This window comes from Micromesistius poutassou (assembly GCF_964030765.1).
Source record: "Micromesistius poutassou genome assembly, chromosome: 13".
Classification (NCBI taxonomy): domain Eukaryota; kingdom Metazoa; phylum Chordata; class Actinopteri; order Gadiformes; family Gadidae; genus Micromesistius; species Micromesistius poutassou.
In genome coordinates, this window is record NC_140283.1 from 13,374,489 (window position 1) to 13,398,868 (window position 24,380).

At 41.3% G+C, this 24,380-nt stretch overlaps 3 protein-coding genes across 3 annotated transcripts; 1 reads left to right on the plus strand and 2 right to left on the minus strand.

The window, feature by feature from the left end:
- Nucleotides 1-8,505: 8,505 nt before the first annotated feature.
- lepa (leptin a) lies at nucleotides 8,506-9,291 on the plus strand (the record flags this gene model as incomplete). The annotated part of the gene is made up of 2 exons (XM_084476710.1): nucleotides 8,506-8,655; nucleotides 8,935-9,291. 2 exons carry the CDS (start codon nucleotides 8,506-8,508, stop codon nucleotides 9,289-9,291), a joined length of 507 nt encoding a protein of 168 aa, XP_084332836.1.
- A 659-nt stretch (nucleotides 9,292-9,950) lies between these two features.
- Nucleotides 9,951-17,736, minus strand: rbm28 (RNA binding motif protein 28). The gene is made up of 20 exons (XM_084476852.1): nucleotides 17,432-17,736; nucleotides 17,189-17,335; nucleotides 16,643-17,043; nucleotides 16,466-16,541; nucleotides 16,199-16,291; nucleotides 15,945-16,016; nucleotides 15,732-15,825; nucleotides 15,203-15,429; nucleotides 15,015-15,075; nucleotides 14,627-14,736; nucleotides 14,465-14,538; nucleotides 14,080-14,215; nucleotides 13,749-13,813; nucleotides 13,441-13,599; nucleotides 13,012-13,161; nucleotides 12,717-12,791; nucleotides 12,114-12,441; nucleotides 11,726-11,852; nucleotides 11,321-11,435; nucleotides 9,951-10,525 (listed from the first exon to the last, which is right to left on the minus strand). Exons 1-20 carry the CDS (start codon nucleotides 17,547-17,549, stop codon nucleotides 10,388-10,390), a joined length of 2,766 nt encoding a protein of 921 aa, XP_084332978.1. The 5' UTR covers nucleotides 17,550-17,736; the 3' UTR covers nucleotides 9,951-10,387.
- Nucleotides 17,737-20,105: 2,369 nt separating this feature from the next.
- LOC311357331 (transmembrane protein 53-A) lies at nucleotides 20,106-22,291 on the minus strand (the record flags this gene model as incomplete). The annotated part of the gene is made up of 3 exons (XM_084477234.1): nucleotides 20,106-20,499; nucleotides 21,232-21,478; nucleotides 22,061-22,291. The coding sequence occupies 3 exons, from the start codon at nucleotides 22,289-22,291 to the stop codon at nucleotides 20,138-20,140; spliced, it is 840 nt and encodes a 279-aa protein (XP_084333360.1). The 3' UTR covers nucleotides 20,106-20,137.
- Between the last annotated feature and the right edge of the window lie 2,089 nt (nucleotides 22,292-24,380).

Consider the following 24,380-nt stretch of genomic DNA (forward strand, 5'->3'; position numbering starts at 1 on the left):
GCTGAATTAATGTGTTGCTATTTTTGGGATCCCCGTGTTTCCAGGGGAGACCTAATGACGCAATGACGTCAATGCGGGTCAATCGCAGACTGGAGGAATTGAGTGGCTTCCATTTGGATTTCGCAGTAGGCCTATTTCTACAGCAAGGAGCACGGAAACCACATCAAAATGGATCTATGCATGTGTAATTTTTTCTTCCTCCAAACGCATCGATGGTGAAGTGAGGGAAAATGCAGAGATGAAGACACGCAAGGTGCCGTCACGTCGAGCAACAGCACCAGTGAGGGAGGTGTGTATGGTTGCTTTTCTTTTCGTCCACACACGTAGCGATCTGTGGAATGACACCTTGGAATAACATTTATGGCTTAAATGTCTACGTGTTGCTTATATCTCCATCACGCGCGCGTCTTGCCTTTGTGCAACACTTTAGTGTTGCACGTCCCTGCCTCTCACGCCATGTCCCGGGTTTTCTCTATATTTAATTCCGATGTGTATATGTTATCCTACCAAGGGATTAAGAAAAACTCAGAATATTCAGATTCTGAATAATTCAGACGCATGCCACTAAACCCACCGAAGGATAACAAACAATTTCTCCCTAACCCCCAACACATTTTATTGAAACATTTAAGTGGCCGTTATTATTTTCACCCTCACACATTTAGTGTCGATATTCCCGTTCGTTCGATGGTTGATTCGATCTTTATGTAATTTGAATATCAATTATGATCTCTGGGCGCGCCATCATGCTTCGCTGAATGATGACAGAGCTTTCGTCCTTTTCAAAAGTTTGAATACGTCATGTCTAAATCCGTGTGAACTTTGACGCCACCATGGCGAGTGCTTTTGCTCTTTACGATGAATGAACTACGTGTAATGTTCCGTGTCGCTCATCAGAGCATAGCCAATATTCCGACGGATAGGAGAAACGTAAAAGTCTCTACGTTTCACCTATCCTCGCAAGAGATTTTCCACGGAAACAGGTTTCCATGTTGCATGTAGCAGCAGAGCGCATGCGCGGTGGCATACGGCGCGAGATACATGCGAGTAGACAGATGTACACACTCGCGTACACTCCGAAAGGGACACGCGCGCAGTGTCGTGAGAGCGGGAATTCTAGGGCGTTCACCAGCAGAGCTATCGCGAGTTTTTCAGCACCAGGGACAGCTCCCGGGAAGCTCGGCGCGTCGACTTCCTATGCAGCCACTCGCCGCCACATCGGAGTTTCAACTTTACAAAATATACCATCACCCGACTTGATCCGTCTTCTCGTTAAAAATACCAAATGCACGTATGCAGTTGACTTTTCATGAATTCCAATGTCTCATTGCATGCCCGTATAGGATTGGATTAAATTGTAGGCTTTTGTATGACATTGTCATTTCCTATGATTCAAACACACATTCTCCCAACCCCGGGAAATGACCAAGGTGAATCTGAATTAATCCTTAATTTGTTCATAATTTGTAGCATTTCAGATCAATATTAGCAGATTATCCAAGTGAATTATTTAACTTCACTGTCTAATGGTTTCATAGCCTAAATAAATCCACCAGGCTCCTCCACAGGTGTGTGTGTGTGTGTGTGTGTGTGTGTGTGTGTGTGTGTGTGTGTGTGTGTGTGTGTGTGTGTGTGTGTGTGTTCATATTATTCATTTTCTGCGACGTGAACAGAACAAAACCTATAACAATGTAATTTATTTTCATTAAAGTATCCCAGTTAGACTTGTGGTATTAATCATACCACACATGCATTTGTGAACACATACTCATTCATGTAATTCTTCTACTTACATATATATTATATATTTGACACATACACTCATTAAAGTGACACTTATACTCATTAATGGAACACATGAACACATATTCATGTAAGACACATATCATGTAATAAATCTTTCTTCAAGTAGGCCTACATATATAATCATTCATTGAACACCTTTTAAATCATTATACTCATTAATCTAACACATATTCAATCATTTAATATCCATATCATCATATGTATAAATGTAATATTCGTGTTATACATATTCTCTTTCATGTAATCCATATTGCACATGAATGCAACATATATATGCAATAATATAATATACATACTAATTCATATAACATGTATTTATTAATGTAATACGTTATCTTATGTCACACACATTCATTCATGTATTTTACAAATATACTCAATTGTGTTATATATATAACACAAATTAGTATATATATATATTTATTTATTTATTTATTTATACATGAATGTAACACATGTTTTAATGGAACACAACACATAATACAATTTTGATTAATGCAATACATATACTCATTCATGCAATGCCTATTCTTCATCATAATGAATAACCATACACCTTTTTTACTATTAGGACCTTGCACATGAGAGAGTGCTTTACTTGATAAGTAATTAATAATTTAAGTAAACAATAACAATAACCTATAATCCAAATTGAATGAATAATGCATGTCTCGTGTTGTGTATTTCAGGGTCAACATTTCAAATCACACATGAGGGAAACTCAGGTCCAGCTCTCCTCTTGTCCTTTTCGGGACTTTTTGCGGTCTGGGCTTGCTGTCCAGTCATTATCCAGGAAGCCCTTACCCCAAAAAGCATCTGCAGGGGACTGTTGCATCCAGGATGGAAGTTTCATGGTGTGGTCAACATATCTATGGAGACCTGCGGCCTCACTAAAGCCTGGAATGATTGTTTACAGGATTGTTTTCTGCTTAGAATCTTTTAAAATAGCATTTTTGTTTATGGGGGTCAGAATTTCAAGAATGTACATTTTGCTTAGCCCCTTTTCAAAGAAATTGGCTTTAAATGGGCTATGGATGTTCTTGTCCAGTAGATGGCGTTATTGTTTGTTCTATTTCAAAATATTATATTGCACAGAAGACATCACAGAGACAAATAAATGTATTAGCTGTAGCTGTATGAGACCAAATAGGGAAATACATAAATGCTTTTTGTTTTGTAGGTTTTTTGGATAACACATTTTACATACAAACATTTGAATTGTAATAAGATAAATGCTTTATTAGCTAATCATTTTGTTAATTATGGAGGCGTTGAGAGATGGACAGAACTGTATCCAAATCCAAAATACATTCTCATTATATGTACCAATTGAATTCTTGCCATTTATCAAAATAATCAGTGCAACAAAACATACAATTTAAGGGATCCTTATGCTACCTAATAATGTGAGAAGGAAATATATTATATCATATACTTAGGATGTGTAGCATAGCCTTTTGTGTAACCTGGTCCAAAAAATAAATAAATGGCAACGTCTGGCTGAACGGGACAGCATGTTTGGTTGATTTGGAGAGCACATTTGATCATTGATTTAGCATGGCACCCACCAGGACCAGGCTATGAGCCCTAATTTGGGTGTGTTCCCTGCCTCCACTATATAATATATCTGTACTCGTCAATGGCAGCCTGCATCTTTAACCCAGTCCACCTGTTTTGTTCTTTCCCCTTACGCTGTCTCCCTGACTGCCTCTTTCTGTATCCTTGGTGCCATTGTACTCTGCAATGGATTAATTAGTCTGACTCAAAAGAGTTTTTAGTCTGAACTAAGTGTTTGGTAAGTATAGGTGAGTGGGTTAAACTTCACACATGGCATTTGTATTACACATTTGTAACACAAACGTTATATTCATGATGACATGAATAGTTAGTGAAATGTCTGTGCCCAGAGCAGAGTCCTCCGTCAAGGAATCAGCTTGATTAAAGTGTGCCTGGTTCGAAGGAGCCAATTGGCTGATCCAATGACACCCCGCAAGGCCCCCTGTAGAGATTTTCAAGAAAATAGGAAGTTGGTGTGGCTTTGGGTCCCGCCCACTTCAGGGCTCACCACTATGGGAAGTCATGCACCTTTGTCTTATATATCACACCCCCTTTTGCTGAATGCCATGAAAAGTTCAGTGTTGTGCAAATCCATGCACACATTTTTTGATATCCCACACAAAGACACACTGACAGACATACAGGCTGTCACAGTGGGGTACTGGTGAGGCAGCAGGAACAAAGAGGTATAGATCAAATTGATCTAATTTACAAAAAGTAACCAAAAGAGCTTTTAAAAAGAGTACTCAAAATCTCTGTTCCATGAACAGGCCGGAAAACAATCAAATTTTGGAACCACAAGGAACAAGAGACATGACAAAAACTAAGAACCAACAAGGAACAAGGGAGGTTAACTATAAAGGTAAAAAGGGGAGAGAGTGATCAGGGAATGAGTTGCAGGTGGGAAGATAGACCAGGACACACAGGTGAGGGGAATGAGGTGATTGCAGGCTGGAGCTATAAGGTGAGGGGGAAAAGTCTAGGGACATCTGGTGGACAAGGGGGGAATGGACACTAGACAAAATAAGGACAAAGACATGAGAACATGACATGGACAGGGCGAAAAGGCCCTCTGTGGGTTCTTATGAAGAGGGCATGTAGGCTGTCATACTTTGTCCACAGTGTTTAATCATTCTGAACAATTGAAAATAGGTAAACAAATCAAGGAATTAATAAAGGCAATTCCACTTCCACTTTTTTCATAATCATTCATTTGTTAAAGAATTAAACCCTCTCAAAAGAGGCAGTATGCAATGACTTCCTAGGGAATCTTGAATCTTATGCAACGCCTACTCTTTATATCCAATGACTTCATAGTCAATATTAAATATCTTATGCAACGCCTACTCTTTTATTCTGTTAACATTTCCGGCAAAGACAGAATTCCGAGAAACAAGTGAGAACAGATTTTTCTTTCAATTCCAGTTTTGAAGATCTCCAATGATTTCCAGTAACATTTATACAGACCCCCTTCACAGCTGCCCCCACCTCCCCCCCCCCCCCCCCCACACACACACACACACACACACATCCCCATCAGTGACGTCATCTGTTTTTTTGTATTGCACACTTCACATTTTTTAAGGAATGTTTTTCATTAGGTCTCCAGAACACCTTCGTGTTTCATTCAGCCAGAGCATGCAATTAGTTGATGATGTTGGTGTATCCTCTGGAGTATAACCTTCAGGTTCAGTGCTATCCAGTGAAACATACCGGAACCCACACATTCCCTCTCCGTCAAATGACGCTGGATTGTGTCCCAAGGGTCTGCCTCAGCCTGCTTGAAAGCAATACATCTTCTGACCTTTCCACAAGAAGCCATCACTTACTTCGTCACCTAGCCACGTCGTTCACAGTCGAAAAAAAGACAAAATGGTCTTGAAGCAAACATGGTTGTTTTTGACCTTGTAAGGGTTAGAGTGTGTGTGTGTGTGTGTGTGTGTGTGTGTGTGTGTGTGTGTGTGTGTGTGTGTGTGTGTGTGTGTGTGTGTGTGTGTGTGTGTGTTTGGCTCTTTGTGTGTGTGTGTGTGTGTGTGTGTTTGGCTCTTTGTGTGTGTGTGTGTGTGTGTGTGTGTGTGTGTGTGTGTGTGTGTGTGTGTGTGTGTGTGTGTGTGTGTGTGTGTGTGTGTGTATGTGTTTTTATGTGCCTGTGTGTGTGTGTGTGTGTGTATGTGTGTGTGTGTGTGTGTGTGTGTGTGTGTGTGTGTGTGTGTGTGTGTGTGTGCCTGTGTGTGTATGTGCGTGTATGTGTTTTTGTGTGCCTGTGTGTGTGTGTATGTGTTTTTGTGTGCCTGTGTGTGTGTCTCATTCCCCATTGGTCTCATACAGCTTTGAACCCCAAACGTTGTGCATGAGTGAGCTGGTAAAGACGACACACACCGACACCACACATTTAGCCTCAATGATAGCATTGTGATAGATTTACATAATGTCTAAAACATTTACAGCAGACATGTTTTATATGATTTTACAATAAAAATGTTGTTGTTTTTTGTCTTGTTTGCTGTTCAAATTTAAATCCGACTCATTGAATCCAAACCTAATAATGAATTTGTTATACATGAACTTGCAAGAAACTGACCTTATGACTTGATGGACCGGGCGTACTCTAAGTGCAAGTCAAATACATTATTCAAAAACAAACTCTGCTGGAGGGAAGGAAGATGATATCAGCAGTAGGTTAGTAGCTAACCAAGCTCTGACCTTCAAAACATCTGCACTTTGCTCTTTCCCAGAATCATTTCTACTACTACTTTACTTCCCGCTTTATTCTGTAAATGCGACAAAAACAATACCACAATAGTTAGTAGTCAAAACCCAGCTTTAATCACTTGCACATGGACACATGCGCCATAAAGCGCTGACTCAGGCGGTCATTCGCTAGAAGACTGTCCCAGCACAGACTCCAGGTGAAAATGTCCCCTCGGCCCTAATAAGCTTAATCTTCCCACTCCAGATTCCCGTCATTCCTCTGAGTCAACAGTGAAAGTCCTGCTGTGTGGAATTCCTGGTTTCCACACGTCCTGGAAGGGTAATCTGAAACCGTGCCGCAGGGCCCTTAGGCTTAGCAGAAACGTCTCAGCCCAGATGACGTATAGATTGGGAACGTCTGCATTTCATTATATCCTTTCTTTGAATGTCGCTTACTGTCGCCATGATGCTATAGATGCTATCGGGTTTGCTTCAGAGATGAGTGCATGGCATTGGGTGTGTGTGAGTGTTGTGCAGGTGCGTGTGTGTGTGTGTGTGTGTGTATAATCAGATAAGTAGATCAGCACGTACAGGTATTGAAGATGTGACTCATCTCCTCCCATAAGTCATGTGACCTTAATGCTCATGAATAATTTATAAGGCCTAGCCGTGTCAAACTCATACTTGAGACGTGGATTATATTGGTTATGAAAGCAAAAGGATTGTAAGGGTTATTATATGTTATATGTATGTATTCATGTTTGTACATGAAATTAATTACTTACCATAGGTTTTTGATGTTTGAGTTGTAATCTATCTTCATTTGAAGATTTGGATTCGGTCAACTGATCAGTTTCCCTTTTCACAGCGAAATCGGTGGCAAAAATGGCAAAAGAATTATTGAAGACATTTGTGTGATTGTTGTGTTAACAAGGAGGGTGCTATAAAAAGATAGTTAGACATGCAATTTTTGCATTGCAACAACTCTCTGAGAAATGTAATGAGAAACACATGTGGATTTATTGGTGAAGTATGCATGGAATTCATTTTTGGCAAGTCCATGACCATTGTGTGTCTTTTAATAGAAACTATTAGAAAAAATCATCTGAATGCCTAAATCCACCCACACACACAGACACACACACAAAACAAAAACACAATCCATGTATCTCCATTACAGGTCCGTTGTTTCCTTGGGACTGAAAGTCTTATAAGTCTACATTTAGAACTTGTAAATAACACAAAAAATAGTAGTTGTTTTTAATTGTTTTGATATTTGGAGCACTTATAAAACACACAACACATTTAAACTGTGTGTGTGTGTGTGTGTGTGTGTGTGTGTGTGTGTGTGTGTGTGTGTGTGTGTGTGTGTGTGTGTGTGTGTATGTTCATATTATTCATTTTCTGCGACGTGAACAGAACAGTGTGTGTGTGTGTGCTCTTTGTTTTTGCTCACACATAGAGACTATGTCCACCCATCAGTAGTCACTATAATCACAACAATACCAACGTGATAACAATAATATCTATACACCCAACAGCACATGTTTTTCTGTTGTCATAAATCTCCCACTTGGTGACTTGGGGGCAGGGGGGTGGGGGTGGGGGAGAGGGAGGGTGAGTGAGGGGGTGGGTCAGGGGCCGATAGGGTCCCAGGCAGAGGTGAGTAAGTGATGAGTCAACCCCTGCCGCTCCACTATAAGATGTCCCGATGGAGCTCCAGTAGCATCCACTCTCACTCTCACCCAGACCCGCTACTACGGTAAGAGTTCCACTCCTCTCTCATCCTTCCTCTTTCTTCTTGAGACACTTATTTCTATGGTGTAAAACTTTTGTTTTAACATGATGCGCATGAGTCCCGTTGAGCTAGTCTGTCTGAGTTGGTCGGGGCCTGTAGTTTATTATGTTAATGTTGTTGTTTGGACAACATTAACATTGAGGTCCTGCCATTATTTATCATGTCCATAAATTTACACTGTGGAGTGTGTGTGGATGAAGTCCAGTCCAACCCGGGACAGGTGAGGCTGCTTAAACCAGCCATCATCCACACACACACACACACACTCCAGAGACATGTATGACTTGAGTTGTGATTATAATGTTAGGTGTATAGCAGTGGTGGTGAGGAGGGGGAGTCCTGGTGACTTCTCTGGCCATGCAGTGATCTTTGTACTGATTACACAAATATCGTCCTAGAAAATCACAGCTGTTTTTGACTCCTCTGCTCTGACAATATTGACTTGGATAAACAAATGTTTGGAATTACTCATCCTGGCGTTCAGCCAGTAGTATCTTATACAATGAAATGTGTGGGATGGGATGTCGATGAATGTTGTGAAATGACATCCGGTGTGTTATAATTGACCTGCTCGTTTTAAGAAGTCAGTTTCTCTTTCTTCCTTCTAGGAAAACAAAGGTCTTCTCTGTACTATATACTCTACACATCGGAATATGGAGCGCCACTATCTGGCCCTACTCTGTCTGCTCGAGGTCTTCAGCTCGGCCCGAGCGTATCCTCCCTCCAGAGAATCAGTGACCATGAGGGCGAACGTCAAACTGAACGCAGAACAGCTCGTGGTCAGATTGGACCTGTACCTGAAGGTAAAGAAAGCCATACTACTTCACTTGTTTTGATTATTGAAATCATACGGCTCATACCGCTCAATGTACATCAGCCCTCATACTCGCTTCCAAAACAATGATGGTGAATAATAACAATAATAATAATAATAATCATTAATGAAAAATTAAATATGAGGGAAATGGTTGGGGGGGGGGGGAAATTCGACCAAACTTCACAATTCGACTGCTGTCTGAAAAATAAAGAAATTGTCGGAAATGAAGTCATGGTCGATCACTCATCAAGCCTCTGCTCTTTAGCGGCTGTTCCTCGGAGCCTGGAGCCCGAGCCTGAGCGTGAGCCCCCCCACGGACCCCCTGGACGGCCTGTCCTCCCTGGTGCTGGTCCTGGAGGGCTACGAGAGCGTGATCTCCGAGAGACTGGACGGCCTGGCCCAGGTGAAGCAGGAGGTGTCCTCCCTCAGGGGCTACCTGGACGACTGGAGGGAGGGGCACTGCGGCGGGCAGCCACGGCCCAAGCAGGTGCTTCAGGGCCGGGTGGCCCGGCTCCAGAGCCACAAGGAGTACACCCACACGGTGGGCATCGAGGCCGTGGTGGGCCTGAAGGAGTACCTGGTCCACCTGCTGAAGAACCTGGACTACCTCGGGACTTGTTGAGCTCATCGGGATGATGGGCTCTTCTTTCCTTGTCTTTTCCAATTGGTCAAGTTTTATTTAAGGTTTGTGGATCAAATCAATATTAATAATGCTGGACCGAGATTTAAAAAAAATATGTTTCAATACGTTTTTTAAGTATTTATATATTTTGTAGGCAAAACAAGAAATGCAGACTTTTTACACCAGGGTGTACATGTAGCAATAACGATTGAATTTCATATTCTCCAAATGAAATGTTTACGAACTGGGAATATAGGGTTATTTTTACAGAAAAAAAACCTTGCTTGGAATTGCGTAGAGCAAATCACTTAATAAATATACTTACTACCATCTCAGTTATGAGTCACATTTGGCTGCCGAGATTCCTGCAAGTCAGGTTGTAACACTGTATGACCAGAAAAGTGATTATCTGACTCCTATATTTTCATTGCCTTGAAAAGCGACTTTTAAGACTTAACGATTTATTTCACACCAACTTATTGCAACAGGGTACGACAAATGTCATCTATATAGATATATTTTTCTTAAAAATGTTAAGTGTTTTGTGATGTGTTTGTGTATCTTTTAAATTGTATTTAAAAGATGCATTTATATTTCAATATATTCAATTTGATGTTTTATAAATTTGTGGTTTACCATTACTGTGCATGTTTTTTTATCTATGAATGAGACTTTGAAGAGATATTTTTATGATTCCTCGATCTTGTTCTATGCTCAAAAATGTTATGAACTGTTAGCCAGAGCCGTGTAATGTTAGCCAGTTAGTCAAGTGTGCTTGACTCGCACACAATCACATTAAAAAATAAAGTAAATACTGAGGGGAATTAAGACAGCTTTAATTAAAACAAAACAACTTAACAAAACGTTTTTACAAAAGGTATGCTGCCATTCGATTATTTGTTGATATGAAACACCCCAAAATACATTAAAAAATGGGATTATACTGAAGAATATTAACAAGCACACTCCAGCTTCAAGGAATCAAATTCAGAATGACATTAACTTTTTTATGAAATGTAAAAGGTCTAACTATAAAAAGCAATGACCTTGCACTATTCACCCTCCTCCACCCACAAACAAACACAGAGACATAAGACTAACTGAACCACTTGTTTCTTTTGATGCTGGCCGTCTTCTTGCCGCCTCCCAGTATCTTGCTCTTGTATTTTTCCACCATGCTGTCGAAGCGGTCTTCCTCTCTGTTCCTCAAAGGCTTCTTGCCTGGTTTCACACTCTGGAAAGCAACAAAATAACCTAGTCAGAACTATTTTTTTGTGTACCAATAATACGGTAATAAATAAGGTATGATTACTGTTCAAATAGTAATTGTGCATGTTGAATAAAATAAAAAAAGTTGTGAAACGTCACCCTCAAACCACATCGATAGTTTTAGTCTATCTGTGTTTTTATTGGTGCTCGAGGACTCGTTTGAAAAATGTTTCCGGCCCCTCACAAACACAACAACTGACGATGACCACCTGTGTGGAGTAGCGTAACTACTAGACAGATCGGTCTACCCAAGTAGTAGCCAACAGCCCTACTGCTAGTCAAACTTCCGAAGTTCGACCACCAACAAATGTGTCGGCCATTAACCAAAAATAAATTGAACCGATACGAAGAAGTGACCAGCGCAATGATGCCAATACGCACGGTTGAAAAGTAAGTTATGTGCCACCTGTCCTAAGGAAAACTGTAAATTGAGCATTATCATTATTATTATTATTATATATAAATTGTGCTAATTAACAATTTAGATATCATATTTTGCCACATCGTGCAGCCCTATTATCATGTTCCCTTTGGTCTGCCTGTGTGGGTGTTTGGTACCATGTTACCAGTGGCCTGGACGGTGTGGGTGTTTGATATTCTGTTGACTATAGTCTGACAGAGTGGGTGTTTGATATCCTGTTAGCTGCAGTCTGACAGCATGGGTGTTTGATATGCTGTTAGCTGTAGTCTAACCGTGTGGGTGTTTGTTATCCTGTTAGCTGTAGTCCTGTTAGAGAGTGTGGGTGTTTGGTAGCGTTACCTGTGGCCTGGACTGTGTGGGTTTCTGTACCATCGAAGGACCCTGGCGGTCCTTCCTGCTGGTGTGACCTTTAGGCTTCTTGGGGGGAGCCTGCTGTTTTCCTTTATCACGCAGCCTGCACACAAAAGCAAATCATTTCATGTCAGGGGAACCCTTAACATTTTGTGCAGAAAAGACTGAACAGAAATATAACCCCACCCCTAAATGGACACAAATGATCTATCAGAAGAACATATTTCTTAAAAATCCGATAGTGTGACTAGCTCAAAACAGGTGTTTGGTGTTCCTTTAAGGATGCATCATGAGCTTTTATGAGCTTCAATTTAACATTTCAGGTGGTCGGATCACAATTTGAAAGGGATGGTTCCTCGACAGGGAATCGAGGGAAGTAAGAGTAGAATGTACCTGATCTTGGGCCCCCTGTGTGAAGGGAAGGGCAGAGTCTTCCGCTTCTTCTTTCCGTCCTCCAGTTCTACATATTCCACCTCCGGCTGGGTCAGGAATCCAGAGAAGTGCTTGGCTTGAGGAGTATCTGAGTCAGGAGGGGGATCACAGAAACGTAATGTATTTAAAGAGTATTCCCATCCCATGAACAGGAGTTAAGATACTGTAACTCTGCAAGTCAATGGAAGCAGCAAACGGAAAGCAAATGCTAACCCAGTGAACTCCCCTATGAATGCACAATGGATAATGATCGTTATGTTAAGCACATTGGGTTCCTTTAACATTTCTATAGTATAAAACTTTAATGAATCATTAATATTTAATTCAAAATCACTACAGAAATTCATACCCATTTTTCTTTTGGGCTGCACTGTGTTGTTCTGCGCACCCGGCTGTGCGTTAGTTCCAGCCAGCGTTGTGTTGGATGCACCGGCTACAGGTTGCGTCTTAAACTTCACCACACATCGAGACTTTGGCTGAGGCTTCACAGCACCGTCAGGCTGTGGCTGAATCTTCACTGCACCTACAGGCTGTGGCTGAAACTTCACCGCACAACCAGGCTTCGGCTGAATCGTCACTGCAGCTCCAGGTTTCGGCTGAATCTTCACTGCAGTTCCTGGTTGTGATTTGAACTGAATCTTCACACCACCTTTACCAGGTCCGTTTTTGAAGTGTTCCTGAAAAGGAGGGAGATATTATCTTACCTATTAGCACAGTAGCATGGCTACTCCGTTACCGGGGTTATGATCATGTGAAGAAGTGACAGGCATGCAAAATCCAAACATAACATGGGGCAATACTTGGTGTTAGATCTGACGTTTGGTGCATGCATAGAATCAACGGAGAAAGCTGATCACAACGTAAACCCGCTCAAATTGTCTCTCTCGTGTGCATGCATGCGCAGTCATTGGCTCGATTGTCAAGCGGCATCAAAGTAAATCTCCAAACGCACCTTGTTTTTTAGTTGTCGTTGTTCCTTTAATTTCAGCTTCCTTCCGTCCTCCAGGGAAAATTCAACGATAGGTCTCTGTGGCATGACCCAGAAAGGAAAACTGTTAATTCCACAAACCGCCTGCCTAAACAAATACTAAAGAGGCGGTGCAGACACACACCGATCTCAAACAACACACGGCATTAAACGAAACTTGGCCAACTATTGAGGTCTGTCAATGTCACATTGACAAGAGCAGGGAGCTAGATCCACCTCTTAGCTAAGGTTGTAAAAAGGCTTCATGGTAAAAGCCTACCTTGCTGGGGCCGAAGATGTCGGGGTTGTTATTGAGGTGGCGGAGGGTGCTGAGAGCGTGGTCTGGGTGCTGGAACTCGACAAAGCCATATCCTAGGGACAGGCCCATGGTCTTGCCCTTCTCTGGTTTCCTGTCATACATCACCCTGCACTAGGGAGAGAAAGAGTATAAACCACGTAAACACAAAGGACTTGGATACAAGAAAGGCGGCTTGACGCATATACAGCAGACTCAAGTCCAAATCATAATATCAACTAAATCAAATAACCGTAAATGATAAGGACGTCCATGAACTGTTTCATAATGGTGACATCATTTTTTTCTGTATACAATAAAAAAAACATTTCTAAAAAGGGAGCCTTTTAATTGGCCCACTGACCCATTTTTTTCAATTTTAAGGTCTATTTACCCATCTATAAGGTTTCTCACCTCAGTGACGCGTACTCCTCTGCTTCTGCTTACAGCTTGAAGACAGATAGCCTTCAGTTTTGAATTGTCCACCGACTTGGGTAGGTTATGGACACAGAGTCGAGTCTTCGACACGTACACATTTATGTCTCGGAGCTTGGTTCTCTTAACTTCTTCAAACTGAAAGGGCATTGGGGGCAACACAAAACACAGACCAGTTAATGCAGCATGGGTAACAGGTTGAAGGGCTAATATGGTAAGCAAATACGTTTGCACCGTACAATGTACATTCTGTTCAGTTAAGCAAGGGAATGCCGAAGAGGACCTACTCTGGTTCGTTTAACCATGTCTGCTTCAGGCACACCCTCTGCAGCCTTGGTTCCAGCACGTATTACTAGAAAAAGGTAACAGAACAAATTAAAATCGAATGGCCTTCTGGTCTATTCAAATAGCATGCAAATACACGTTGTGTTTATATCTGAGAAACAGTATTGACTGTTGTGAAATACAAAAATGTCCCAATGATAAGAGTCTCACAAATACAAGCCAAATGGCACCATTCTGAGTCCATTCTGTTTACAGTGTGAAATTTGTAAACATGGAAAAGAATCATGGTGTATAAATTTGGGAATTGCAAATCTGTGTTTCAACCACACTTACATCCCTCTCTAGCTAGGTAGAGGTTCCTGGCACCGGTCTCCATTTTCACCTTCTTGTCTTTGAGCTGGGCTGCGCTCTCCCGGCTTACCGCCAATGCGACGATCAGCCTCCTGCCGTCGACGCGGACACCGCCATTCTTAAAAAAGGGAAAACCAATAGGGTTCAAACAAGAATGAAATACACATGTAAGCCGTGTGTAGCGGTCTGTATTGGGCGCAATGCCATAGATTGTGAATCTGGGTTACACGTATTGACTTTAAAAGAGGCCTACAGTTTGAACTGGGTGATGCAGAGAAAGATAGATAGTGCCCTCTGTTGAGCAGTGCAGTGAGCTAAAAATACATGAATGAATGAATGAATGAATTCATAGGACGCAACAGCTTACCTCAGCATCATCTTGGGTCAATGCAATGCACTTTTCTGCTGATTCTTTACGTTTAAACTGGGCAAATGCACAACCTGGTGAAGACAAAGACAAACAAAAAGCTCCTATAAAGCGGTTTCCTAAAACACAAAACTGGTTTAATTGAACCATCGGGTACTGTACCTTTGGAGTGGTCTGTGTCTGGGTGAAGAACTATCTTGATGTAGTTCAGCTCCCCGAAACGCAAGAGCGCCTCCTCCAGGGCTTCCTCTTCGGTGTCGAAGGAGAGGTTCCTGCCAGCACCCCGGGGAAATAAAGCGGACATGGGGGGGGGGGTGGAATCAGGCTGACTTAACAAGAAGGCATACATGGTTGTGTTTGCTAGGGCTTGATGTTTTAAGACCCTTAATAACTAGGACTTTAAGGGTCTGGACCTAACAGTGCCTATGGAATCAGATTTGTGGCAAGAATTTCAGAGAGGAAAAAAAAAAAATGTAATCCCAAAACTAACTCCTCGAACTCACTGCGACGTAACATGGACAGTGAAAGCAGAACAGCGAGGATCACCAACCTGATGAAGATCGTTCTGCCCTCATTCACATCTGAAGGGAGGGGTTTCCTCGGTTTACGATCTGGATGATAGAGAGAACACAGTATGGACAAAATAACAAAAAAAGAAATGAAACAAAAATGAAATGTGTAATTGTGTGTAACTGCAGATGTGCTAGGACAAAAATACATCTACACCAAGCAAACTACCTAGATCATCGTCGCTGTCATCATCTTCATCATCGTCATCATCATCATAATCATCCTCCTCGTCACTATCAAAGCTACTGTTGTCATCATCTTCGTCTCCACTCTCTTGAGACCCGCCATCCTCTTCCTCTTCTTCTTCCTCCTCACTCTCTTCTCCATTGTCACTATCCTCTTCATCTTCTGAAGAGGCCTCCTTCACCTGCTTTGCAGCCTTTTTGGAGAGGGCTCTGTGGAAAGAGCATGGTCACAGGGTTTGTCAGCTTTACATATTTAAAGGCAAATTGCCATTAAGGCAATTTGAAGGAAGTAGTCAGAGTAATTGCAATAATATATTTATAATATTTGGACGGGCCTGCGACTGCCACAGAAACACGATTTTTTCCTTTTCTTGTCAGAGCCTTTGATTCATAGATTGCTGTCGGGGTGTAAAAAGACTTTCAACAAATATGACGACCAATGCTTCAAAAATAAATGGCCTACCCTAGCTTAGGCCACTCGGCCAAAGTAGGAGGCTCTTGGGAGTTCATACCCTTTCTTGGGCGCCGCTTGTTTCTGTGCTCCGCCCTCGTCCTCAGAGTCACTCTCCGGTTCGTCTTTCACCGGATCTTCCTTTTTCTTAGGAACTGAGGAAAACGGGTCTTCAGTCACCCAGATTGATCTATAGAAGGTCGTCCCTCTTTCTAAACATACTAGTTTGTTGTTAATTACAAGCAAAAGATAATTGTCATTGAGCAAGACTTACCTTGACTGGGGGGTGCTTGGGTGGCAAGAAACTTATCCTTGGGTATGGCCCAGTCCACGGCTACCGGACGCCCTTGGGGATAAATATCGATTGGACATTATTTTTAATTCCCTCATCAATAACTCATCAAGTCACGCCAAACCAAGTGATTATGGCTAATGTAATGATCAGGATATTTAATATAGTACAATCGCTCCTGTTGCTGCTTATAAGCACAGTGTCTTTACATTTGTTGAGCAAGCTTTAGGACTTACCTTTGATCTCCTTCATGTTCATAGCTTTGAGTGCTTTTCCTGCTCCCGACATATTCTTGAACAGGACAAATCCAAAACCACGCATCTTTCCATCTATTAAAAACAAATGAATGATGAAAATTATGAATGTGGATGAAATTGCACAGGAAAGAGAAAGAAATGTAAACTGATCAGCCTTTAAATGTGTTGCTTAAGATAACTTATATGCACATTGTTGTGAGAAATATATTAATAATAAGTTAATAAGTAAATATGATTTCTTTTTACCAGGTTTCAGAGCGATTTTGGTTTCGAGAACTTCCCCAAATTCAGAAAAAGCTTTCTTCAGATCGTCTTCCGAGCACTTTGACAGAACAAAAAATTATGAATAGAAGATGGACACATGGCTGCAATCATTTTTTTGGTGATCTCTGATACCACCTCAGAGGACAAAAAAAGACATACCTTAAAACTGATATTTCTGATAATGAGTTTGGATTTCAGCGCACTTTTGCGAATCCCTTTAAATGTGGCTTCATCTTCCTTTGGAGGTTGAGTTTTTGGGGCTTCCTCTTTCGGTTGTTGCTGTTTTGGGGTTCCCTCTTTCAGGGCTTCCTCTTTCAGAGGTTTCTGTGGTTGCATTTTCGGGGGTCCCTGTTTTGGGGGTCCCTCTGCCAGGGGTTTCGTTGGTCGCTCTTTTGGGGGTCCCTCTTTCAGGGCTTTCTTTGGCGTCTCTTCTGGGGGTCCCACTTTCAGGGGTTTCTTCTGTGTCTCTTTTGGGGGTCCCTCTTTCAGGGGTTTCGGTGGTCCGTCTTTCGGGGGTCCTTCTTTCTGTTCCTCCTGTTTTGGAAGTGGCCCTTTAGGAGCTACGGGAAAGGGAATTGCAGAAAATAGAATTGATTTAAAAATTGATTTAGTCCAACTCTATATAGAAACGACACTTTTGTATTCTGTCCCGTTATAGATTGCTATATCGATTGCCCACAATCTGTTGGAGAAGCATTCTAATACCTGGCTTCCTTTTTTCATGTATCTTCTTCTTTGCAACTGACACAGATATCCTTTTCCCGTCGTAACTTTTGACCACTTTCACTGCTTGTAGTGCATCGTCCTCCATGGCGAACGTGACATAGCCAAATCCCCGACATTGTTGTGTTCCTGATGTAACGACAAAACATATCACATAAATATTATCAATGTTATTAAATATAAATTCAGTACATTTAGAATTCTGCATGCGATCTTCGAACCTACCCTTTTCGTTGACAACGAAGCAATGCTTTACAGGTCCGATTTCGGAAAAAATCTCCGTAAGACGTTCATTTGACGCCGAATCAGGCAAAGATTTGACGAACAACGTATGGGTAGGCATGATGGAAACGGTGTTAGTTCCACGAGCTATTGACTACTAACTATGAATTTAGAAACAGACTCTACGAACTGAAATAGTTAAACTTAAATATTACTTTGACTTCTACCGCATATGGTATAAACAAGCACCTTTCTAAAACGAACTTATAATTTCAGCATGTCAACCCAGTGAAACATCGCATGTTTACATGTGGGAGCAGCCATCTTGAAATGAGGGCGGAAGTAGTCATACAGTCGTTTTACCTACTCACTAGTGTCCCTAGTGGGGGGATTTAAATTCACTCTTTACATGCTTTGCAGGCATGGATTTTCAGAGAACAAACGGCATGGCAAATTACGGTATGAAAGCACAGTAAAGTGTGTATAATATTATAAAGTTGTTGTATTAATAAAATTTAAAAAAGCACTATTAATCGATGGCAATAATGTAAACACACACAGGCAAACATAGAACCAAACATAGGACATTTGTTATTCATTATATCGAATTGTGGAAGTTGGAAGCTATTTTTACATGAATCGACTTTTCCCCCACCCCTATAATCCATAAACGGGAGTATTTTTAAAAATAATTTTCCCTTATCGATATGTAGGCCTACACCTCTCTCTCTCTCTCTCTCTCTCTCTCTCTCTTTTAGGATTATGAGTGGTTCCAAGTATTTGGGAAAATCCCAACACTAAGAATAGCTGATTGGAATTTAGTGTCTGTGTGTTTTGTTTATTTCTATATGGAAACTATCCACAGCAAGCCTTCTTCGGACCAAGGAATTAGGGCAATTTCCTTTTAACAGATATTGCGTCTAGGACAGATCACTGCAAAAATGCACACAATACATTGGAAAGCAGAGTGAGTCCAGAATACAGTTTGACAGTTATTTATACAGTTTCAGATCCTTTCCACATTGCATCTCTCTCTCTCTCTCTCTCTCTCTCTCTCTCTCTCTCTCTCTCTCTCTCTCTCTCTCTCTCTCTCTCTCTCTCTCTCTCTCTCTCTCTCTCTCTCTCTCTCTCTCTCTCTCTCTCTCTCTCTCTCTCTCTCTCTCAGCACAAGAAGTAATCGTCTCAAACACAATATTCTTAAATATATTTTATATTAAGTATTTTTCAACATCAAACATTCCCTGATGGGTGCTGCTGTCTATGGTTGTATGCAAATGACAAGCAATTAAATGATCATATAACATTGGAGACAATGTCGATACCCCATAGTTTAGTGCAGTGGCTCCCAACCAGCATGCCAGGGCAAGACTTTGCGTGGTGTGACATTTTTCTAAATTCATGACATAGTACCAACTATAATAGTAACCTATTTATGAAAAGGTCGGGAACCACTAGTTGAGTTTTAAACAAGGTGCTGCTAAATAAGCAGAAATTACAACAGTACATAATAAAATATATGTGGTTAAGGCTGTCACATGAATGCCCAACCCAACAAAATCCTATTTGCCAAACCGGAGAGCCACAGCAAGCATTTGTGTACGAAAAGGAAGTTCCTCTAAAATAGTAGACACTGGAAACTGCTCTAGAAATCGTACATGATCACAATTTGTGGCTGTTAGTCACCACTAACTTTAGTCAAGTATCCTCCATACAGACTTTTGCAAATGCATATTCTTCTAAAGAAGAAAGAACATGCCATCACAGTTCTTTGGTATTTATTGGGGCAATAAAAACTGGCAACCCTGTTCCTGTCGGAGCTCCAAAACGTCTATCCATAATGCCCGTGTCACACTGTCCCGAAATTGACACCTGATGGACACACGATAAAGGAAATGTTCAAATTCGGCTCTGATCATAAAAACATCCGGCCATTCGTGAGGCATCTGAAGCCATCGTATGACCGCCGGTGGAGTTTCTCAGGCTCCGGCAGCAACTTTGTGAGCGGTGCCAAAATCTTTGGCATGCCAAAGAATTGTCGAAGGACCTTGCAAAGTTTCATTTTCGTGTTGAATTTGTGTGTCCATTTTGCCCTTTGTAAGGCTATCGCGAGGGCATCTTGTCAAGTCGTGTCATCTTCGTCTTTACTTCACGTGATCATCGGTGCTATTGCCTCACGAAGACAATACGTAGGAGTACGATGACATCAAGATGGGACCACGGTGTTGGCAGAGACAGCCGAATTTGAGTAGCCCAAGCGTTTCCCATGTGTCATGGTCACGTGGACATATAAAAGGACAGCGTCAGAGCATCTTCCTCAGTCAGTCCTGAGCAACTCTACATTAATCACAATTCAGTTCCTGCAGAATGGCTTACTTTGAGGATGAGACAACCAGGAAGAAGAAGGCAGCAGCATTGCTTCTTTTATGCACCTGAGAGAACACGATGAGTAACTAAAGGCCCAGCACTTCCTCTTGAAGGTAAAAATATCGTGTCCTGCGGGTATAAACTACAATAAAAATTCACATCTTCGTGTTGCCTTTGTGTGTGGCTCGGGTGCCATCGCATTGCCTTCTGTTGGCATCGTACTTGCTTCGGCTGTTCATTGGCTGTTGACCGAGTTCGGGGCCATCTTCGGGCGAAATTAACAATTCCATATTCGTATGGCCATCAGGTGTCAATTTCGGAACAGTGTGACACGGGCATAAGGAACTACATCTTGGACTGGAGAGTGCTGAGCTTGAGAGAATAGAGGAAGTTGTCGAGAATCAGCTGGTATTCCTGCGGATGCCTCCTGATGTGGCCTGCGTGGGTGGAATCTGCCCAACACTTGCCCGTCACGTCGATGCCACGCTTACGCCACAAGTCAAGTATTTCTTCCACGGCCAAGTGGTCACTCAGCGGATCGTTCTCGCAGAAGAAGAACAGAACGGGAGCACGGACCGGCGTGTTCTTGAACAACTCAATACTCCTGTTGAAGTGATCCACCGTTTGGTGTTTGAAGGCGCTGAAGTATAAAAGGCTTGCTTTTGTCACCAACTTCTCGCAGCGGGGGAACATGGTTATGCCTAAACCTGGAGAAACAAAAGATAAATGAGACCAAAATCAAGCTCAAACCGCCGGCTGTTTTCTACTATAAGAGATTCTTTTTTACTAGAAGTGTTGTCAAAAAATCACAGACTAGCTTCCATTGACGTCATTGGTTCGATTTGGAGATCGTAAATTGTGGACCAATGATGTCAATGGTACAATGGTGAAGCGCTACTCTCTTTTAAATAAGGATAGGAATAAGTAGGCCTGGGCGATATGGCTGAAAGACATATCACAATATAACTTGATCATATTGATTGATATAGATAACTATTGATAATTTGAATGACTTAAAAAGGCTAGGATTTACCATGCTGGATTTAAACACTTCTGTTTACCACTTAATATGACCTTCCACTGTTCTTCATTGATAAATACTCCAATGTCGATACAACAATGAAAAACCCTCAAATATTGTAAAGAAGTATGGAACCGTGTTTGTGTAACAAACCCAGCTGCTAGTTTCGGTGGTCCAGTCTCTTATCTATATAAATTATGTTTATGTTATGTTATATACATGTTATGTATAACATGTTTTATATTGATATTGATCAAAAGTCTATCACAATACAATAATGTATTGTTTTATTGCCCAGGCCTAGGAAAAAGTAAATAAGGGATTACTTATTAATTTAATAAGTAAACCCATCAGGTCAATCAAATATACTATGGAGCGTAACTGAGCTCAAGTGTCATTTGTTTTGCAATTTACTAACCTTTAGCCATCTTCTCTAGTGATCCCACCACAGCACTGTCATAAACATGACTTTTAATCCTGCCAGTGAATGCCTGGTATTTCTCCGGATTTTGGGACACATGCACCAGCATCTGACTGAACGTGTAACAGCCAATGGAGAAGGCGTGCACGAGTAGTGGGCGTGACACAAAACAATCACTATGAAGCAGCTCCAATAGCCTCTCGCTGTTTTCCAATCCCCACTGTGGCCAGAGGAAATCTGTCACCTGGAGAGAGAGAGAAAATAGTGAGAGAGAGAGAGAAAGAGAGAGAGAACAACATTTAGAGAGAAAACAGTGAGAGAGAGAGAGAGAGAGAGAGAGAGAATGAGAGAGAGAGAACCAACTTCCAAAACTAGCTGTTCTTAAAATAAAAAAGAACAGCTTGTGTGTTTATAATATTCTAATCAGTTCATATACATTTTTTAAATTTACGAACTACATAATCTTGTACGAAACTTAATCTGCTTTCATTCCATAATTTCCACCCCGCCTTTCTTATGAATAGTGGACTGGAGTCTATCCTGAAACTAGCCTCTATGTGTAAGGGATTAAGAATTTATTTTGAATCGAGAATTTTATCAAATCGTGGAATAAAAATCATAATTATCATAGTGAGATACTGAAAGTAGTTTATGTTTCTGCTTTGACCCCCACATTTCCATTTGGAAAGAACCAATAAAGTAACTTATTTGACCTCTAAGTATCTGTTTAAAACCAAATCACGGCAATAAAGTAACTTATTAACTTATACAAGCAGAGCTGTCTGTGTGAATGTTATTAAGAGAACCATTCTTTCTTATTTCTTACATTACTCTGCACCATCAGCACGTCAAAGCCCAAGCGGAGGTATGCTTCGCAGTACTTGGCAACAGCATGAGGTCGCGCGCCCAGCCAAGGGAGCATCAGCAGCAGGGGCTTGGTGGGTAGAGGGTCTGCAGGGGTCTGGGTGCTACTAGAGGCTGGCGACAGCCCAGCTTGGTTGAGGTACAGAGTGATATTCTTACAGAGGCTCTGGGTGATAATCCCCCTTCTCAGCATTGTGCGGGTTTTAGGCCCCACCCACACGGAAACGAGTCAGGTGGTAGCTACAGAACATCAGGAAAGCAAGCACAATCCAGAGAGTAATGGTCAAACAATAATGCATTTGCGTTTGTTGATGAAACAAATCCATAGTTGCTTGTGTTATTTTGCAATGCAAAACAATCACTGCATTCTTCAGTAGAAAGCAACCAGCTTAGCCTAAAGCCTACACACTATCGATCACAATATAACGGTACTGCCAAGAAAACGGAACATAGTAGTGCGGTACATCATGATCATGATGAGAACACGGTGACCTTTCCTACAAATATAATGACTGATAAGTCACTTTGACTCCCAAAATATTGGATCAGAGTATAATTGCATGGTCTTCCATTCATATGCGCAAAACAAATACGTGAAAGAAGGTATGCATTCAAATGAACTGAATAACTGTGATAAAACTATCTTTTGTCTTGGTTGTTGTTATAAACAAGTGACGAAGAGGTCGTTACGATCACGATATCTTAGTCTTATCTGATTAGATTTAATTTAGATAAACTCACCAATATTGCAATTCTACGGATAATCAGATAATAATTGTATTTTCATGAATAGGGTCACTCTTTATACAAATAAAAAGTAAGGAAACATCCCTCTCGACCTTTGTTTCAACAATGAACTGTAGCAGACATGTAAATTGTTGCAAAAGTCCTATATGTTTACACTTACCGTCAATATAGTTTAGGTCAATGTTTGTAGCCTATGTATGTTTCATTATTTCCTTCGGCGTTTTTGTCCTAGAATCATGATCTGAATGTGGATGAAGAACTCGTCGCAGGACGACCTCGAGTGGCTATTTCAAGTCTTCAAGGCAAGCCTGGGCCACTCCCAGGGGCGGATCCCTGCAAGTGTGTGTGGTAACAAGGGGCGTAGCACCAATCAGAGCCCGTCTTCCTATTAGACATTCTCTAGTCTAGCCCTATACCCTAACCTTTTTTGAGCAAACGCCCCCTTACCTTACCCTGATCCTCTGGCGCCCCCCATTATTGTTAATTTTGTTTCAAAGAAATTGCAACACCCGTGGGTAGGCTATATCCATTACCAACTCCACTCCAACTCGTGCTACATTGCGTGAAAAAAGCTATTGAAGTTTAATACGTAACAGTGCTTTGCTTGTGTACATTTGTATTGGTTATTGAACTGTTAACCCGCGAACTTGGGTTCAATATGTGTACGAAAGACTCCCTTTGTTTACGTGACGTTGCCTAGCAACGCTGTGCATGTGCAGCCTTTATCCGCTTCGTTCTGAGAGTAGCCATGGATTTTAAGGTATCCATACAATTTTCAAATGAACAAAAACGTCACTCTGTATGCATTCATCAATATCCTTCATAAGGTTTTGAGCCCCTTACACCAACCATTCTTTCTGTGCTCCAAAATGTTACAGCGCCATCGAGTCAGCGGGAACAATCCGAACAGCGCAGTAGCCAAACTGCAGCAGAGGAAGCAGGTAATTAATTTTTTATTTTAAATGTTAAGCATACTTAACAGATATACTCAGATTCATGTGACTGTGAAATGTAGTTGTACACAGTATAATGATTAATAACTGATGAACGTCACTATGAAAACACTATAATAGTGTTATTTTTAAACCTCTTTTCTACTTCCTGGTTTTATGATGTTAAAATAAGGGTGCTCACCGTAACTGGTTGAAGGCTAGTGTCTAGAGGGGATCCAAGACAAGAGGATGCTAGTAATATTTACTCCATTTGTACTTGAACATTGCAGTAACCAAGTATCTACCTTTACATGATATCGTAACCGGAAAGTGCTTTGGGAATGGGAAGGAACTTAGAACAGCAATGACATGAATTAGATTGAGGTCAGTTAAGCCACTTTAAGTTAGTCTACTAAGTAGAAAATAAAAAAGTTTTTGGTTATGGTTATGGTTATGGTCATGGTGCTGGATTAATTGATCAATTCTTACCCATTTCTTTAACGAGCTAGGTGGTCAGCTGGTCCCAAGTCTGCTTATAATATCAAAGCCACGTCTGAACATGACTGTTCAAAGCAGCATAATGGATGAAGCTACAGCAGGAAC

Bases quoted from the DNA above. Each gene is read 5' to 3' on its own strand.
- rbm28 (XM_084476852.1), bottom strand. From the start codon at position 17,549: ATGCCTACCCATACGTTGTTCGTCAAATCTTTGCCTGATTCGGCGTCA. The intron at 17,044-17,188 runs GTATTAGAATGC...CCTTTCCCGTAG, and splicing joins ACATGAAAAAAGGAAGCCAG to CTCCTAAAGGGCCACTTCCA. The intron at 15,076-15,202 runs GTAGTTTGCTTG...TCTATCATCCAG, and splicing joins TGACAGCGACGATGATCTAG to ATCGTAAACCGAGGAAACCC.